The 19,388-nt window shown below is 44.9% G+C and overlaps 1 protein-coding gene and 1 long non-coding RNA gene across 8 annotated transcripts in view; both read right to left on the minus strand.

Moving 5' to 3' along the window:
- The window catches only part of NEK4 (NIMA related kinase 4), a 52,711-nt gene that overhangs the window by 30,033 nt on the left and 3,290 nt on the right, over positions 1 to 19,388 (minus strand). For 5 of the 7 annotated variants that reach the window (XM_019547413.1, XM_019547411.1, XM_019547409.1 and 2 more), the window contains exons 2-6: positions 14,964 to 15,230; positions 13,090 to 13,287; positions 10,873 to 10,980; positions 9,524 to 9,678; positions 5,876 to 6,014 (exon numbers count right to left, since the gene is read on the minus strand). In XM_019547413.1, coding sequence (XP_019402958.1) covers positions 5,876 to 6,014; positions 9,524 to 9,678; positions 10,873 to 10,980; positions 13,090 to 13,287; positions 14,964 to 15,077 — 714 coding nt within the window. In that variant the 5' untranslated portion in view covers positions 15,078 to 15,230. The remainder of the gene's footprint in view (positions 1 to 5,875; positions 6,015 to 9,523; positions 9,679 to 10,872; positions 10,981 to 13,089; positions 13,288 to 14,963; positions 15,231 to 19,388) is intronic. The other 2 variants (XM_019547412.1, XM_019547415.1) reach the window with 2 other exon arrangements.
- On the minus strand, positions 11,697 to 12,017 carry LOC109318279. The gene is made up of 2 exons (XR_002103216.1): positions 11,979 to 12,017; positions 11,697 to 11,944 (listed from the first exon to the last, which is right to left on the minus strand). It is a non-coding gene; the product is annotated as an uncharacterized LOC109318279 (long non-coding RNA).

Consider the following 19,388-nt stretch of genomic DNA (forward strand, 5'->3'; position numbering starts at 1 on the left):
CCCTAACCTATAACCATAATGCTGGTTCCCTCTCCCCAGGTGCAGCACTCTGCACTTGTCCTTGTTGAACCGCATCCTGTTCAGATCCGCCCACTTCTCTAACCTATCCAGGTCTGCCTGGATGTGGTCCCTTCCTGCCAGTGTATTCACTTTACCCCACAGCTTGGTGTCATCAGCAAACTTGAACAGGGTGCTCTCCACACCCTCGTCCAGTTCGCTAATGAAGATGTTGAACAGCACTGGCCCAAGGACCAAGCCCTGGGGGACTTGGCTGCCTACACCCTCCTGGGCCGACATTGACCCATCCACCACCACCCGCTGGGTTCGCCCCTGGAATAGACTAAATACATCTGATGTTTCAATATTAGCAAGGATCTTAAAACTCACACCAAGACAGACAATGCAAAACATGAACAGTGCAAAATGTTATTAATCTTTGAGAGTATACCTGTTTTCAAAGTATTCCTTTCTGTTAATATGAAGTTTTCCTCCGATTGATTTTCCAGTTACAGACTTCAGTAGCTTCCCCCCTCAACTGTTACATATGCTTTCCAAATATTTGCCTATACTTCAGTCTGGGCAGTAATGTCAGATACTCTACTACACACAGTGTCACAAAACACCACAACATATACAAGCTGGGTAGCCTGGGTACAGTAACACTTAAAAACTCCACACAACAGATCTGCATCTTCAAAGAAAAATGCTAATGATATTTTTATGCTTAGCTGCTGTCTTAGTTTTGGCTTTATCAAAACACAATTCCCCTCTACCTCTGTACATAAGTAACAAAGGGCTTAACTGCTTTAAGTTCTTAAGAAAACTCAAAGGGTGTGTCCACAGATGCAGGCACATGCGCTTACGTCAGCTCAAACAGCAGTGGCACAATTTTGTGCTGGAGATTTGTGCCTCAGCACATGCCTGAACATGCACTTTGGTGTGAGGCAAGTTGTACCATTTGGGGTAAGCTGACCCTGCCCAGGTCTTCCTGGGCTTTCAGCCAGGGGGAGCTAGAGGCTGGAGCCAGCTGGCCCCAGGAATATAAAAAGCTGTCCTAGCAAGCAGCTCAGGGCTACTTGCCCTCAGGAGCTTCTGGGAGGAAGCTGGCCATGCCCCTTCCTGCCCCAGGCTGCTGCTGCTGTTCCTTCTGCCACTACTGTTACTGCTAGCTTGCTCTTAGGAGCTTCCAGGATGAAGATGGCCATGCCCCTTCCTGCCTCTGACTACTGCTGCTGTTGGCTTGCTCTCAGGAGCTTTTGGGGCAAAGTTGGCCGTGCCTCTTCCTGCCTTGGGTTGCTGCTGTTGCCACCCCCCCACCCTCACATGGGGGGTCCTCTGCAGCACACCACATGTCACTGCCCACCCTGCTCAGGGGAGGGAGGACAACCGCATTGCATCGCACCCCACCCCAGGTTCTGCACTCCTGTTCTGGCCTGCTGCCCAGCCTGCCACCAAACCATGGTAAAGAGACAGCCTGGGGATGGGGCCTGCACTACCCGTGGGTACCTCCCCCCACCATCACTGCCAGCACCTAAGGGTGCCTTGCCTGCCCCAGCTGCCTCAACAGACCATCCCCTGCCCCCTGCCAGCCCCCCCACCTTCACCTTCCCTTTCACTGGAAGTATGCCTTGAGTGGCTGACCTGGACAGCTGCTACCACAGCTGTTGCTGCCACCTATACTGCTGCTGTCCCCTCTCAGGAGAGAGGGGAATTTCCCACTACAGCAGTTTGCACCGCACCTGCACTAGATAACTTCCCTAATTGACTGTTTGCTCCTGCACTCACTGACAGATGCCTCACTGCATCTAATACTGTGCTTTGTTTCCTGCCTGCTGTCAAGTGTCTGGCTGGAGGCCTGAGGGGCTCCTGAACTGAGCTGCAACAAAGCCCCTCCAATGCTCCAGCCAATTTTTTACACCTGCCTCAGCAGCCTCCCTTGTGTGTTTTCCCTTGTGTGGTAAGCCCTGTGGTCCACTCCCTCTACCCTAGTGTTTGTTGTGTGGCTGAGTAAGTCAGCTCAAGTCTCCCCAGCCCTTGTGTGTATCCGCCTCCCCCACCTTCCCCAGCATAGCCTGCCTGGTTTCCGGTGGGGCTGTAGCTCAGTAAACTTCAGCTCCTTTCCACTTCCCCTCCACTCACTTCCCCCTATTGGATTCACTAGCCCTGCTGTATTTTTTGTTTTCCTTTATTGGTTTCCCCCTCCCTTAAGTGAAGCAATGGCAGAGCAGAAGACTTCTGGAGGAGCAGATGCTGCCACAGAACTTTCTGCAGCCCCCACTATGGGGGCAGATTCCAGCCAGGCTCCTGAGGGGCTGCATTTCCCTACAACCCCCACCCTGGGGGCAGAGTCCAACCAACCCCCTCCGGAGGTAGGCAAGCCTGTGACCCCCACTGAAGGGGCAAGCAGGACTCTAGTAGAGAGCCAGGGGGGAGACTCCCTGGCCAGACCCTTTGAAGAGGTTCCCAAGTCCCCCCTCCCCCCTTTCAGGGCAAGGGCAGTGGGAAGGGCTCCTCTTCAGCCTCTTCCACAGCTATGGGTGGGAATGGCAAGGGCCCTGCACCCAAGCCTAGGCCACTGGCACCTGAGAGGACCAGGTGCGCTACACCAGCCAGCACACCCACTCAGCCTGTCCCTGGCCCCACCAATGCAATCCCCACAGCATGGGGACCACAGTTATGCACAAGCGACTGCAGGGTGACCCACAGCCATGGGGCCTGGATCCTCCACTGCTGACCCAGCTTGGGTGGCAGGGTCCCCTTACTGGCACTCACCCATAGGCACAGGGTGAAGTTCCAACTACCCGAGCAGGAGAACCTACACTGAGACCTGGGTACAGGCCCTGGCTTGGATGGTAGGGGCCCCTCAAGATTGTAGCAGCCTCCCACTTTCATGGCAAGAGGGTTTTTTCCTCGCTTTGGAGGCCACCACACAAAAGACTGAGGAGAGGGGGCTCATGGTGGAGGGCTAGTACATTCCCATCAAGCCCCTTGAAGAGCTGGGGACCTGGGTGGTCCTCAGCTCCATTCTACCCTATATCCCTAATTGGGCCCTGCTCCGCCAGCTCTAAACCTTGGGGTGGGTTCTCTCTCGGGTGGTGGCCCTCTCACTGAGGTGCCAAGACCCTGGCCTCTGCCATATGCGCTCATTCCGCTGCCAGGTCATGATTCAGCTGTGTAACTCAAGGCCAAGGGATGCCTTGCGATTCCTTTTAAGGGGCCCTGGTGAGGGTCTTCTATACGCTGGGAGACATGTGGTGCTTCTGGTGCTGTGCCCCGAGGCACTTGTGTCATGAGTGCCCGATGGGCCAGGCAGGGAAGACAATGGAGGGTCCCACTGCAAAAGGGGTGCCCCTATCACTGGCACCCCTCTCCCCTCAGGCCCCCTGTGCACCCCAGCCCCCCCGTGAGCTATGGGGACCTTGCACCCTAACCAAGTTTGGTGGAGTCCCAAGGAGGAGGCAGCAGCCAAGCAGAGAGAGGGAGCAGGCCACACCAGCCCCTAGCCATGCCCCTGCTGTAACTGCCCCCCAACCCTCACCTTCTCCTACCAGAGTCTGTCCACCCGAGGACCACCCCATGACTGAGTGGGTGCAGGTCCCTCCTCCAGGCACAAAGCCAAAAGGAAGGCCCAGACACAGCTGGAGCCCTCTGAATTGGAGGACCACCCCCCTCCCAAGACTACCACATGTGGGAAAGAGCAACCCAGCTTCTGGGGTCCTCCCTAGCTGCACCTGACACCCCATCCCCAGGAAAGATAGAATGGGTAATCCCAGTAGAGGAGGTTTAGGGGCTGCTAAACAGTCTTGAGCAGGAGCCCATGTGTGACAGCTGAAAATTGTGTGTAAGGTGCTTGCTAAACACTCTGTGCGGATTAGACCAGGTGTTTCTTATTGTTTGTTTATGTATGGAGCTGCATGTGGCCGCTAAGAGTTTAATTAAAGTAAAAGATCAGTGAGGCCTTGTCAGATTAGTGAGGCCTTGAAAGTAGTAACACAGTTAAAATTAACCTTATCAGAAAAATGCAAAGGCTTGTACTGCTATTGATTAGTCATAAGGAAAGTTCGTAGTGAATGACTATAAGTCCACAGCTTAGCTCAGAAGTTATAAATTGGCTAGCACATCCGATTATTATCAGAAGGAAAATGCAGCATTGTAAGAGAAGCTACTAATTTAGAAATAAGCTGTTGACCTAGATTCAGCAGGCCCGTAGATCTCGAGGAGCCCAATGACTGATTGAGGGGTACTGGGAAGGACCCTGGTATTAAGCTGCCAACACAAATTGTTATCATCTATCATTGTTGTCCTGTTATATAATACGTAGTTGTGTGTTTGTTAGGTCAATAAACCTTTCTTACCTTTTTACCCCCAACCACTCTCTCAATCCTGAGCCCCCCCGCTGGCTGCTGAGACACCCATGAAGGAAGCCCCTCACCCTGCTGGCCAGCACCTACCCCCTGAGACCACAGGCACTGAAGCCAAGCCAAAGGCAGGTCCAATAATGGAGCCCCCCACCTGATGATCTGGGGGAGACACGGGCCTCAGGACCAGCAGCCCCCCACCAGGCTGGGGCCACATGTGCCAACACCAGTACTGAGACAGGGCAGGACTGCAGTGTTGCAGTTGCCCCGACAGCCACAGCTCTTCCCAGCGAATCCCATCCTGTTTAGCCAGCTGGGCTTGCAGGGTGTGAGATTTGTCCAGGGGGGCATGGAGGGGGGGGCAGGGAAAGGGAAGGAGTTTGGGAGGTAGGTGTAAGTTTTATGGGTGAGTATAGGGTTTGTGGGAGGGTATGGGGCTTAAGGGGGTGGGGAGAATTGCTCAGGGGAGTGGATCAGCAGTCGTCAGAGTGCTCAGGGCTCACTACTGGCAGAGCCCCCCTTGCAGCAAAGTACGGCCCTAGCTGCCTGGGACCTGGCACTGCCTATGCCATATGGTGTAGGCCTGGCCCAGTGTGAGCCAGCTGGGGAGCCTACACCTTCAGCGAGGACCAGGCTGCTCTTGCCGTCACCTGGGGTCCCAGAACTGTATGCAAGAGCCGTGTGCCAGGCAGGGCCAGGTCTTTTCTCCAAGTATCCCATAACCTATCAGGTCAGGCCAGCTCCACGGAAGCAGGACCCAGCGCACCCTGATGCACAGCTCTTGCACATGGTGCCAGGACCCCAGGTGACATCAAGGACAGCCCAGTCATACCCAAAGGCGCATGCCCCTAGCCAGCTCACGCCAGGCCTATGCCATGTGGCCAGGCAACGCCAGGTTTCAGGTGGCCAGAGCTGTACTGCACCACTGGAGGGCTCTGCCAGTAGTGGGCCCTGAGCACCATGATGGCTGCTGCTGTGGGGGCGGGGGAGAGGAAGGCTGTGCACTGTGCAGAGGGACCCATCCCTCCTGAGCAGTCCCTTCCTCCTCACCCCACCATGAAACAGTCCCACCACACCCACTGCCTTACTTGCTGGGGACAGCACCTGGGTCTGACTGACTGCTGCAGCCTTGCCCCACTCCTGTTTGCCCCAGCTGGCTGAAGCAGCGTGCTGGAGCAGCTAGGGAAGGGGGAAAACACAGAGATGCTCTGGCCAAGTGACAGAGCATCTTTCTGGAGGACCCAGCCTCTGGTTGGTTCAGGGCAAGCTCCAGGAGCATGCCCTCAGCTTTTTTTTTTTTTCCTTTTTTGCCAGTGTTTATTTTCTTGATGCTGGGATTTCCTGGTATCAAATTTAGAGTCCACACTGCAAATATGGCACATGTTCACTTGTCTGGACACAGCCAAAGTGTTTTTCATAAAATATTTTATATCATGAAACTGAATATTTAAAAAATGCTCTTAAAAACAAACAAACAAACAAACAAAGTTGAATCAATTACAAAAGAAGTAACTTACAGCTTTGTATTTCCTGGCTTGCTCAGAGGAATGTCTCTGTGGTACACTATTACCCTTACTATATTCCATCTTCAACAAAACCACAGCAGGACTTTTGGGTTTAGGATCGGCGATCTTCCTATGAGTTTTGGCTGCTTTTCTTTAAAGAAAATGGCAAAAAGAAGATTGGGTTTAGATTCCCTCATTAAATAGCTGCATCCAGTTTCAAAACCAAAATTATAATAAAATATTATAAATTTATAATATCTTTATAAAAATTCAAAATATTTTTCACTAGCATTATTTTCCAGTTTTGTGTCTAGTTTGTTATTTTCAAATATGCACCATGAAGTTAAATGCTACCATTCTGATTTCATAACTATTTTGTCCACAGCCAGGTACAAAAAGGTAAAAAGGAATTTGTCTTTGGCAATTTCAAATGATGATTAAATGAGCTCTGCACTGTTATATCTTCATTTATATTTGATTATCTGTTCTTTTATTGGTATTTATTGGTTGCTCTCCATCTCCCTGTGACCAGTGGGGTCCCTCAAGGCTCTGTCCTTGGACCCATACCGTTCAACATCTTCATTAATGATGTAGACATTGGAGTCAGGAGGACTGGCCAAGTTTGCCAATGACACCAAACTTTGGGGCAAAGCATCCACGCCAGAAGATAGGCGGGTGATCCAGACTGACCTGGACAAGCTCAGCAAATGGGCGGATGAGAACCTCATGGTGTTTAACAGCGAAAAATGCAAGGTTCTCCACCTTGGGAAGAAAAACCTGCAGCACCCTTATAGGCTCGGCAGTGCTACATTGGATAGCACTACATAAGAAAAAGAGACTTGGGGGTCATCATTGACCACAAGATGAACATGAGCCTGCAATGCGATGCTGCGGCTAGTAAAGCAACCAAAACGCTGGCTTGCATCCATAGATGCTTCTCGAGCAAATCCCGGGACGTCATTCTCCCCTTGTACTCGGCCTTGGTGAGGCCACAGCTGGAGTACTGTGTCCAGTTTTGGGCTCCACAATTCAAAAAGGATGTGGAAAAGCTTGAGAGAGTCCAGAGGAGAGCCACGCGCATGATCAGAGGTCAGGAAAACGGATCTTACGATGACAGGCTGAGAGCCATGGGACTCTTTAGCCTGGAAAAGCGTAGGCTCAGGGGTGATCTGATGGCCACCTACAAGTTTATCAGGGGTGACCACCAGGATCTGGGGGAACGTTTGTTCACCAGAGCGCCCCAAGGGATGACTAAATCAAACGGTCATAAACTCCTGCAAGACCGTTTCAGGCTGGACATACGGAAGAATTTCTTTACTGTCCGAGCCCCCAAGGTCTGGAACAGTCTGCCAGCGGAGGTGGTTCAAGCACCTACATTGAACACCTTCAAGAGTAAATTGGATGTTTATCTTGCTGGGATCCTATGACCCCAGCTGACTTCCTGCCCTTTGGGCAGGGGGCTGGACTTGATGATCTCCCGAGGTCCCTTCCAGCCCTGATGTCTATGAAATCTATGAAATCTCACTTTACAGCTAATCTTGATCACAGGTTTGCTATGCAAATTGGAATTTGTACAGATAATGCATCAATCAGATGATTTATAATTTTTTCAAATTTCAGTGAACCATTTCATTTTTTGCTATTACCTTTAGATTTATGATCTCCTTATTCTCTGACCTTATTTGTTCATTCTAAAAGATTCAACAGGGGAAAAGTAGTGGGGGATTCTTTTCTTTTTAAAGGCACAGAGATTTGAACTGGGCAAATGCAATAATTGGGGAAACGTTTCTTAATGTTCAGAATCTTCCCTCCCAATTAAAGCTTTTCCACTTTCTTTCACTGCCTGGCATCAGCCTGTGCAAGATTTTTATATGTTCCAGTCTGAAAGCTATTCTCTCATTCCTCCTTATATACACACAATGCTCCTCCTCCACGTGAAAAAGATGAGCAGACAAGCCCTTCAGAAACAGATCTTAGACTCAGTAGAAGGGTACTGCCAATACATCTGTCTTCTCTCCACCCCACAACCCTAGTACATCACTGTTACAAGGATGTATGTAGTAGTCATGCAGAAAAATATAACATTTTTGCAATTTCTCAGTTGGTTCAGAGACGATACCTTTTATTAGACCAAGAGTTCTGGATTTTTGCATTTCCTTTTGTCTCAGACTGACACGGCTACCAAATACACTGGAAGATACTGAATTTTAGCTGATTTTGGATTATAAAATTTCACTACTGAACAACAAGAAAAATTTCTATGCCTCCCTGCCTGCCATCTGACACCAACAGGCAAGGAATTCTGCTTGATCTGCATAATAAAGAGCATGCTACAAAAGACACTCCCATGGATCCAGAGGAACAGATATCCAGCTTCTGCTTCCTCTGTGCAAAAATGAAGTTTATTTCGTACATATGAGGACTTTTTACCATCTTTTACCTTCCCCAAGCCTGATGAAGGGCATGTGAGCCTAAAAGCTTGTAGAAAAATAGATTTTTTTTTTGCAATTTCTCAGTTGTTCTAATAGAAGGTATCATCTCTGAACCAAGAGTTCTAGATTTTTGCACTTCATAGTTACAAGAGATTTCAACTTTTCCAGTGATGACCTCATGACTATTCCCCAATCCAGGTCTTCTACATCACAGCTTCTATTCTAATATAATGAAAGCCTTAGTCTGTTTGTCAATCTGTTCAGCCACAGTGCTCCAGGCCAAGTGTACACGCATCGATTAGCGGTGAAGGCCCAGTGCATTATGGACAGAGGGGCCGGGTAAGCGAGCAAGCGAGCCGCCATGCTGCCTCTCCTCCTCCCCCCAACAACAGCTTGCAGGGAGGGGGAGGGGAAGGGGAGTTCCAGTGGCACCACCTCCCGCTGCACTTCCCTCCCCACTGCTGCTGCTGCCACTGCCACCACCAACAGCTGGCAAAGGGGGAGGCAGCAGTTGGGAGAAAGAGAGAGGAGTGGGGACACATGTGCCACTTGGTGTCAGCGGCTGTGCAAGCTCCCTTCCCCACTGTACTTGGCAGCTGGCAGAGGCATGGGGTGGAGCAGCAGGGGCTGGGGGAGGCACATGGGGCTGGAGGCAGAGTGTTGGCACTCTGTCCCGCTGCATGGGGCCAGTCTCTGAGCAGGAGCCCCCCTCCCCGGGCAATTTGCTAGTGTTACTTTATCAGTTACAGAGGTACAGTGCCAGTGGCATTCTCTAGGTTTCAACAATAAAAAGTTGACCTTCTATTTTCTAAATAAAAAACTGTTAATCAAGGAACAGTCTGCAGGACATTTATCACTTTAGAATTCTTTACATCCACAAATAAAATCTTTTTCCTTATCTTTTGAAGATGGCAAGGCTTAATGAATTTAACCTTGGCAATCTCCCAGTTGAGTTTTATAACCATTTTACTGATGGGGAAAATTGAGGATCAAAGAAATTAATCTTGAGCAAGTCACTGCAGACTCAGACTCCTAGTTCTGATATTATCTTCTTCACAAATTTTAACCTTCTAAAGTTACTGATTGACAGGAACCAAAGAATCATCACATCATTACTTTAAGACAAACAATGGCTGTGTTTGTTTTAACAAATATTATGGCTTTTTGTTGTGTAATAGAAGAAACATCAATTGTATTTTCTTTTATAAACAATTAGAAAACATCTTACACTTTTGTGGCTTCCAAAAACAAAGTGATTTGATGTTTGATATAAGGTTGCCTTAGTATGGTCTTCACGCTGGGTCTTTCCTCAGGCTTTTTGCTAAGCATAGTTCGTATCAGCTCTACTAGTTGTGGGCTATAATCCTTTGGCATTGGTGGCAACTATAAAAAATAATGAAAGGATAACTGTGGTATGATAGTAATAAATGGACTGCTATCCTCTCAATATGGAATCTGATGAATGCTTTAGACATTCAGATCATGCCACCAACATTCAGCAAACAAAAACATGGAATAGATTTGTCTACAGGAGCAAGTATTGCACTATTTAAATCACTATGGAACTGATTTGGCTAGGTTCTAAGCACAGGGAGTAGTCCTACCAAGATCAATGACACTGCTTGCAAGCTTATAGATAGCTTAAGTATCTTCCTTAATGGAACCAAGAACACCTAAAGATTTTGCACAAGATTCCTTATAAATTTTTCTTAGAAGCCATGAACAAAACATTAATATTGCATATACATATGAAGAAAGTTCTATGTTAATATGTATTCATCACATTTCAAGAAAGATATTCAAAGCTGTTCAACTATGCTTTCTAAGATTTGCCAACTAGAATTTTGTCACAGGGGCCTTCATTTCCCCTTCTCCGCCCCCAAACACACAATTTGTCATGGTTGAACATCAAGATTTACCATATTTACCCAAATCCAAGATTGCTTCAAAGTTAAGATAACCTCCTAAATAATTAGATTCTATACATGGACAATATAATTAGATTGTATACAGGGATCACAGGGAAGATCAATTTAAGATGACCCCCAACAATATATAAATTGTCCATGTATAGAATCTAATTGTTGGGGGTCATCTTAAATTGATCTTCTCATTGCTGTGGCAGAGAAAGCAGCGGTAGGGTTGAGGAGCCAAATCCCTGCCACTTGCCCTCCCTGTCTGCCACTTTCCCCCCTGTGCTTGTGCCCTACCCCTTGCCTCCCCACCTCTAATTTCCTCCAATCTGTAGGAATTGAAATGACCCATTTCCCACGAAGGTGAAAATAAAGAAACTCTGATGATACCCTCAAACTAAAGTATGTTTTCTGTATCTACCACTTCATCAGTAGATAAGTGTACTACATACGATAGTAGAATGAACATGACAATATTTGGTTTTTGTTTACACCTCATGATCCAAAAAGGAGATGAAATTCATTTTTGACTAAAATTAATTATCTCAAATTCCAGATATAACAATAGATTACAAGTTTTGAATCTATAGTTCTACAGTTAAGAATGTAATCGTAGTATTTTTTCCAAAATATTTTCACCAGACAGCTTAAGATCAACTTTTACCTTTCCTTCAATAATTTGATAAACGAGAGAGTTCATGTCTTTAGCATTGAAGGCATGTTTCAGTGTGGCCATTTCATAAACACAACATCCTAAAGCCCAAACATCAGACTGTGAAAGGAAAACCAGAAAAATAAGTGTAAGAATATTATATGGAATATGGAAAGTTTATTTTACTATCCTCTTCATAAGGATATGCTAGCATCATGCTGAGATGACAGTTGCCATAATTAAGAATGCAGCAAAATCCATTATGACAGCTTTTGGCCCCAAATCACATAACTTTGCTTGGCTCAACTGGTTCATCCTGAATATATGCTACATTTTCTCTAAAAGCTAAGGAGAAGTTTTCTACAGAGTCTAAAAGCAAGTTGGTATGATTCTGAGCTGCCAATCATTTAAAAGAGAATTATCCTGACTATGTGGTGGCACAATAAGGGGTGCTACTATGCAGAGACACCCACCTCACTATGCCAGGCCCAAAACCTTGCTTCGAAGGTCTCCCTTGGGGAGCTTATAGCTGGTTGTCTCGCTTCATGGAGAACCCCTGCAAGCCTAGGGGTAATGCTGCCACCACTGACCTCTAGCTATGCCCTGTGCAGCCTGGGGCACACAGACCCTGAGAACCTAGGGGGTACTTTGCCCACAGTAATATTTATGGGATGCTTTGGGCTGAAAGAAGCACCCAAGATAGCATCAGGAAGAACTGAGGGAAAATAAAAAGAAGACAAATTTTGCTGGGTAGGCAGGGGGTGGAAGGCCTCTTCTTTTCTCAGTGCCCAACAATGTAGGATGTAACCTGATACCTTTACTGAGTGGGGAAGGTGGGGGGCAGGGGGAATTGCACGGGGAAGTCAGAATACACTTTGAGCAAACAAAAGCAACTTGAGTCTTTACAGAGACTGGATACAGCGACCCTTTTAAGATACAACTTGCCTATACATAACACCTAACTCCTGACAGGTTTCCAGGTTTCTATTTACAGAAATCACTAGGCCACTGCTTGGGGTACATGCTTGTAGTTTCCAGGTGCCCACCGGAAGGAAGAGAAAACTCCTTGCACTCCCCCTAGGAACTGTATCGAAAACTCCTGGCATCCCCCTAAGAACTGTATCTAGCCAGGTCACCTGACTGACTAGCCTGATCCAAGAGGAGCAGGAAGGGAGAGGGGTCACTTAGGCTGACTCAAGGGGAGGTCAGAGTGAGGGGGAGGGGATTTCTTCACAGACCCAACCCTGAAATTTGATTTCTATTAACTTTCAGATTTTCTGCAACTCTCTCTCAAGCAATTAAATCTCAATGAAAACAAACAAACTATCATTGAATAAAATGGACTGCAATTAAGCAAAGTTATTATCATGCTTTAAATCTCAATCCTGCACAGGTCATTCTGCCAGGTGGAGCTCTATAAACTTCAAAGTAGGTTTGTAACAATAGAGTCCATCCATACAAATTATGATTCAGAATCTGAGTTTCTGCATGTACATACATTCTAGTCTGGTGATCACCTGCAGCTTGGAGAAAGATGGATCTTTCTTTATTTCAGTATACTAACTGAAGACTTTCTATTAGCTCAAGCTCACAATAGAGCCTTGTGTTTACGGTACATTTGGTTCTGCAGCTGAAACTGAATTACTCTACAAGAGCAATTTTTTTTTTTTTTGCTATCCAGTAATTTATTTCACACTTAGAAAGACTTCAAAAATAATAAGAATACCAAACCACTGACCATTCTTTACTTATTTGTTCCAGTAACTGTAAACACTTAACTTCAGTTTAAAAAACAAAACAAAACTGTAATCTCTTATTACTTATATTTTAGCAATTGTAGCGATAAGAATGTAACCAACAAGAAAATTTAAGTTTGTTTTATACTGCAGTAGCCTAATACAGACTTAAGAAATTATTTTTCCTTTTTACTTGCCAGTCTATTGATAAATCCTGGTCATAACAGCAACTCATGCACTGCAGAATAGTTTGTTTCTTACATTATCTTATTTTTTTCCAATGTATTATTTTTCCTGTAGATAATACTAAAAAAAAAAAACCTGGCAGCAGCAAAATACATCAGCTTTCTCCTCAAAAACACCTCTTCCTAAAAACACAAGACATCATACAATTCTGACAAATAGGTAAACACAACAACTCGTCTATTTTTTTCTAGTTAGTTTTGAAAGGTTACATGAAGTCAACTGACATGCTACTGATAACATACTCTACCTTGTAGTTGTAAGGTTTGCTAGAGAACAGTTCAGGACTCATATAGTAAGGTGTACCAATAAGAGTACTGGCCATATCGTACTGATTTTCTAACACTCTGGCTATTCCCAGATCTCCCACTTTGATTATATTTGTTCGTGTCAGGAAAACATTTTGCGTTTTGAGATCTCGGTGTAGAATGTGTTTTTCGTGTAAATACTGAAAAATAAAATATTTACAGCCAAGTTGCAAGTTAACCAACAATCAATTTGTTCTTTTCCACTGAAATAAAACCATGCAAGGTAGACAAAAGCATACAAATACAATAAACAATGTATTACTAAACAAGACATGAATTACAGCCCCCATTAGTAAGTTAGTACAGATAATATAAGCCTATACATATTATTTATTTTTGCTTTAATATGATCTGCCCATTTGAGGTTTTATACTCTAAGTACCCAATAGAAACAAGAAATACAAAATGAAAGCTCAACCTGTTATTTACTTTCCACTACAAATCATTTAAATCCAATCCTGCAGTCCTACCTCAATCTACATTCCTTTTTGCTGATGATGTGGGGCGGAGTGGGGAATTTCTACCAACCTTAAAAGGTAGAATCTATGGAATCAGGCTTACAATAAGCAAAATTAGCTCCTAGTACAGATTTCTGTATAACAGGGCATTTTGGTTACATTAATGCTTTTCACTCCAATTTCTTACATTTCATCTTTAAATTAAACCTTTATTATACTAATATTTGTATAATTTAAATTCCTTTCATGTTCTTAAAATATAAGATGAAAATAGTTTTCAGGAGAAATAATGGGTTAATGGTCAGAAAACTTCACTTTAAAAATAAATTTAAATATAGAAGCAATAAATGCTTCTGAAAGCAGGCAGCTTTTTAGTACCAACATTTTTGGTTTACGTTAAATTAAGTTTCAAGATGGAAGAAGATTCTATAATTCAGCAGCAAGCCCTTGGAAACAGAGGATTATAAATATCAGAAATCAGGACTCTTTAACTAGACAATGGCTTGCTTATGTGACTAATTTAGAACTCTGTTTTTTAATATAGGCTATCATAACAGTTACAACAATTAATTGTACTCCACAATGTCATTTCAAAGGCAGTGACAAAGTAAATTAGTGCGCTATGACTCCAGCTGAAATTTATCAACAGTATAAAGATTGTCGTGCTAAAGAGACGCAAGTACAGTATACAGAATAAAGCAGTGGGGGCAGGCATGTCACAAGTTAAGCCCCACCCTTTTCCCAAGCCTGATCCCTGCCCCCCAGATGTTTACCTGATACAGAGTTAGCCCCAGAATGGAGGCAAAGGGTCTTAAGTGTATGGCCACATGGAATAGACTGGATGAAGGACAATGATGTGGAGAGGTACCAGGACCAAGAGCCAGGTTAACCCTTTCCAGGTCTCAGCTGCCACAATTTTATATAGCAAGTAAGGATCCAAAGCCCTAAATTTGGAAGTGACTGCAGGGCCAGAAAAAGGGTCAACTTGTCTGTGACACCCCCTCCCCCCGCAAAACACACACTTCCTCTCAGCAGCATCCTCCCGCTGCTCTGCTCCTCAGAGTGCTCCAGTACCTGCTTTCATGACACAGAGCAGCTTCCAATGCCACCTACGGCATGCATGCATGCTACAGCTTGACCATCTCAGGCTAAAGCAGCTACTTTTCATAGATATAAGGGCTGGAGCAATGCTTCATGAGTTTGGTAATAACTATAATTGGTCAACATTTCTAATAGACTGTTTTATCTAGATGCCAACACTAGCAAAACCACAATTTGCAATTATATAGATAAAATTGAAATTTTGAAGGTTTTGTAGAAAGAAAGACCAGTATTTTAAAATTAAGAGGTTTAATTACCTGCAGTGCCATGGCAATCTGGACAAACCACTCTACCACCCGAGTCTCTGGTAAAAGTTTGCCCTTCTGTTCTTTAAGTTTATGATAGAGGTCTCCTCCTTCACAGAAGCCCATAACAATATATAATAAACCATCTTCTCCTTCCCAGGACTCCCGGTAGGTGACTATGTTGGGGTGCCTCAAGAGAGACAAGAGCTGGGCCTCTTGTTCTGCTGCTTTCCTCTCTCGCTTGGAGGCATTTTTAAGGTTTAGCTTTTTGATGACATACTGTGGAGAAAAATAAAAGATGAAAATCCAATCTATTAGGTAAAACTACTGCCAAATTCTAAAAATCTAAAAAAACCCAAATACATAAACAGATCACTATATATGGAAATTACAATTTATATACAACTGTTCATTATTATATCAAATATTACTAAATCCTATTAGTCTACTTCATAATAAGTATTTATATAATTTTAAGGTTTATTAACACAGGGCACTAAGGTGCCTGCTCCTCTTAGAGCAGAGATTGCCCGGGGAGAGAGCACAAAGAGCCAGATAAGAACCCAGGTGCAGGTTGCTGTGACAACCAGTTAATGCAGGAATTGGCCGCACCTGCACCTGGTCAGTTGGCCAGAGGAGGCAGGGCCCTAGGCCCACATAAACCCCAGGGCTCGGACCAGGCAGTCCCTTCCCTATCAGTAGCTGAAGGGGAAGAAGCTTCTAGAGATGTGGTAGCTGGCAGATATGCTACCCTTAGAACAAAGGGGACACCAGAAGCCCATAAGGTATCCTTGTGTACTAGGCAATAAACCTCAGAGAGGTAGTTTTACTCTTTTAAAGGGGTAGAGCATGATGTGAATTCTGTGTTATGTTACAGCCCAGGGACTCAGGGTGGTTGGCTATTGTTTGTGTGCTGTCTGATAACACTAGGGGTTTGAGTGAGACTATTTGGGGAAGAAGGAGGCCTCACTGGGGGGGCCACTGCAGTGTGGGGAGCCCGGTGCTGAGGGGTGCAAGGACTAGGCAGTGGAGAGCTCAGTGCTGACAAGAAGCTGAATTATAACAAGGCCTAGGCAGGACAATGCCAGTATCATCTGCAAGGCTTGGGGGATGGTAGAGGAATGGTTGGAGCCATGCATATGACCCATAAGGCTGAGAGACTTGGGAACTGCCCACAGCGAAACAATGTCAAGGGGGCTAGAGACAAGAGTTGTTAGGATCTAGCCAGACTGTGTCCAAACCTAATGCTCAAAGGCAGCCCCCTATATTCATCATACCAACAAGACATGGCAGGTGAGAACAAGTGTGCTTGTAGGGCAAGACTGACATGGTTAAGGACCTAGGGGTAACACTGCCAACCCTAGGCACCCTACCCTGCTATATTTTATAACTGATTAAAACATGAAAATATTTAGATTGTGCTGTTTCCCTTTTTTAAAACAACTGGCCATTGGTTACCCATGCTCAAGTCTTAACACTGAAATAGTTTTGCATAGTTTTGAAAGTCATTCTTCTCAAAAAGGTTACTTAACTCCTTATAACAACTTCTTGCTTCCAATAAATGGAATTGTAAATGCACAACAAAGACTATGTAAATAAGCTTATTCTAGTATAGGAAATCAAAGTCCAGAAGTGGCTAATCTCATTCTGTTTGGAAAAAAAACAAACCTTGAATTATTTACAAAAGCCATATGCTTCAACAAACTCCAGAAAACAGCATTTTACTACAAGATGCTAGAAGGCTGATCAGAAGTACATAACAGCAGAAGGTGGTTAAAACCACAACTTGGAGTTCCAAACATTTAAAAAAAACAAACAAACAAACACTTCTAGCACTGAAAATATTATGAACTCATAACTGCACAAAATCCTCACTAAACCTTATCAGGCTAGACTTTACCATGTCCATACTTTGTTTTGGGAAAGGAAAGAGTTCTGCAGTCAAGCAGGCTCATGAAAGTTAAGTGCAAAAGGCAAATCTATTAAAAGACTGCAAAGCTTCTGATACCAACAGGTTAGGAAGAAAAAGTATACTACCAAGAACAAAAAGGGAGAATGGAAAAAAAAATTGTTAATTAAAATCTGGAAAAAACAATAAATTAGATGATTCTATCAATGAAAAACTTATTCTATAGAAGTCATAAAAGAATACTGACATTTACAATATGAGCTTACAGACAACAAGAAGAGGTTCTAAAAGTTATGGTGGCCAGAAAAGAAAGGAAAAGTAAGCTGTGGGTCCAAATGTTAACTAGCCAGTGGGAACTCTTACGAGAAAATGCAAAGCCAGGAAGTGGCCATTGAGTAATTGTTTTGGTATTCACAAAAAAATTAAGCTGCAGCCAGATGCTTGATAAGAATTATCTGGATAAAGGAGGAGGCATGCTGAGGGATGAGGTAACAAAAGAGATGGTCAGAGAGCTTTTGATGGGTCTGAATGAAGTCAAATCATCAAAGCCTAATGATTTTCACCCTAGGGTAGGGTTAGCATAAAAACAGAGGATGCCTGGCCCTCTATTGGGGGGCAGGGTGTATGATGGGGGGGCGGGGAGTGATAGACCCATGCCCTGCCCCCCCACTCCCAACCCACAGAACATGCTGGTGCCCCTCACTACCAGGTTAAGTACAGACAGTCAAAATGCCTGAGGCTGAATTGATTCAGTCTTTGCAGGTCAGTTTAAGCTGCAAAGATTGAACCAATAAGCAAATGAATAGACATTCACTTTTGATTTGGGAAATACATCCACATGTCTGCAGTGGCTCAAGCCAGAAGTTAGGGGTGCTAGAGCACACTTCTCTGGTGCATGGCCAGCATAGGCTGTGTATGCTTCCTTTTCCTGCTGCCTCTGAGGTCTCTGGGATTTGCAGTCCACAGTCACAGCAGCAGGACTCTGCAGGGTTGCTTATAACTTCCTCTTCCTGCTTCCATGTACCTCTGGGCTTTGTAGTCCACAGCTGCAGCCAGTACTAAGCAAGGAGGGCAGCTCCATACTCAGGGGAAGGGAAATTTAACTCACTTCCCAGCCTCAGAACCCAGCAGGAGTTTGCCTGGTAGGGGGTATTATGAGCCGCTCTCCGTAGCTGTAACAGTGAAGCAGAGGGGCAAAGCCAGCCCTGCTCTCTGGAGCAGACAGCGCAGCCCAGCACAGGGTTGCAAAATGCTGGGGGACTGTGATTTAACTTGAATCAGGAAGGGATCTGAGTCAGAAGTTACATAACCCTGTTTGACCTAAATCACTTAAGTCTGACACTACATTCAACTAGGTTTATCACAGGACTGGGAAAGGGCCAACATAGCGCCCCTTTTTAAAAAAGGCCAAAAGGAGAACCCAGGAAACTACAGACTGGTTAGCCTTATCCTCAGTACCCAGGATATTATTGAAACACATCCTAAGGAAGGCATTTGCAAGCATCTGGAGGAGAAAAAGATGATCACAAGCAACCCAGCATGGATTTACAAAGAACAATTCATGTCAAACAAATATCGTCTCCTTCTCTGACAAGCTAACTACTTGAGTGAGTGAAGGGAATGCTGTGGATATAATGTATCTGGACTTCAACAAGATTTTTTTATAAGGTCTTGCATGACCTTCTCATAAACAATTGAAGAAATGTAGATTACGTAAAACTACTATGACATGGACAGACAACAGGCTGAATAGCTGCAAGCAAGGGGTAATTATTAAAAAATCCATGTCAGAATGGCAGGAGGTTTTGAGAGGAGTCCCACAGGGGTCTGCCCAGAGCCCAGTGCTGTTCAATTTGTTTGTTCATGATTTGGATTCTGGCATAGAAAGCTTTTTGAGGAAGTCTTCAAGTGACACAAAACTAGGAAGGACTGCAAGAATGGTGGAGGACAAGACTGCAATTTGGAAGGAACCTGACAGATTGAAAAGCTGGGCTGAAGCTAACAAGATGAAGTTCTTGCAGACAAATTCAAGGTGATTATTCAGGAAGAATGATTAAAAACACAAATGTAAAATGGGTTATACCTGGCTGAATGGCAGCATCACGGAGAAAGATCTGGGAGTCTTGTTAGATCACAGACTCAATATAAGTTTGCAATATGATACAGTTGCACAAAAGGCGAATGCAGTTTTGGGATGCATTAATAGAAGCATTAGGTGCAAGATCCAAGAGATAATATTGCCTCTGTACCTGGCACTGGTTAGGTCTCACCTAGAGTAATGGGTGCAGTTTTTGGGCTCCCCATTTTAAAAAGGAAATGGAGAAGTTAGACAAAGCAGAGAGGCAGGGGCAAAGTTGATAAAGGGCTTAGAAAGCAACTCATAGTTTCTAGGGTCGGAAGGGACCTGAGCAGATCATCTAGTCCAACCCCCTGCCATGGCAGGAAAGAATACTGGGGTCAAATGACCCCAGCGTAGGAGCCTGCACCACTTCTCTTGGAAGCTGGTTCCAGACCCTAGCCGCCCTGAC

This window comes from Crocodylus porosus, unplaced genomic scaffold (genome assembly GCF_001723895.1).
Source record: "Crocodylus porosus isolate Cpor-Errol unplaced genomic scaffold, CroPor_comp1, whole genome shotgun sequence".
NCBI classification, from domain to species: domain Eukaryota; kingdom Metazoa; phylum Chordata; order Crocodylia; family Crocodylidae; genus Crocodylus; species Crocodylus porosus.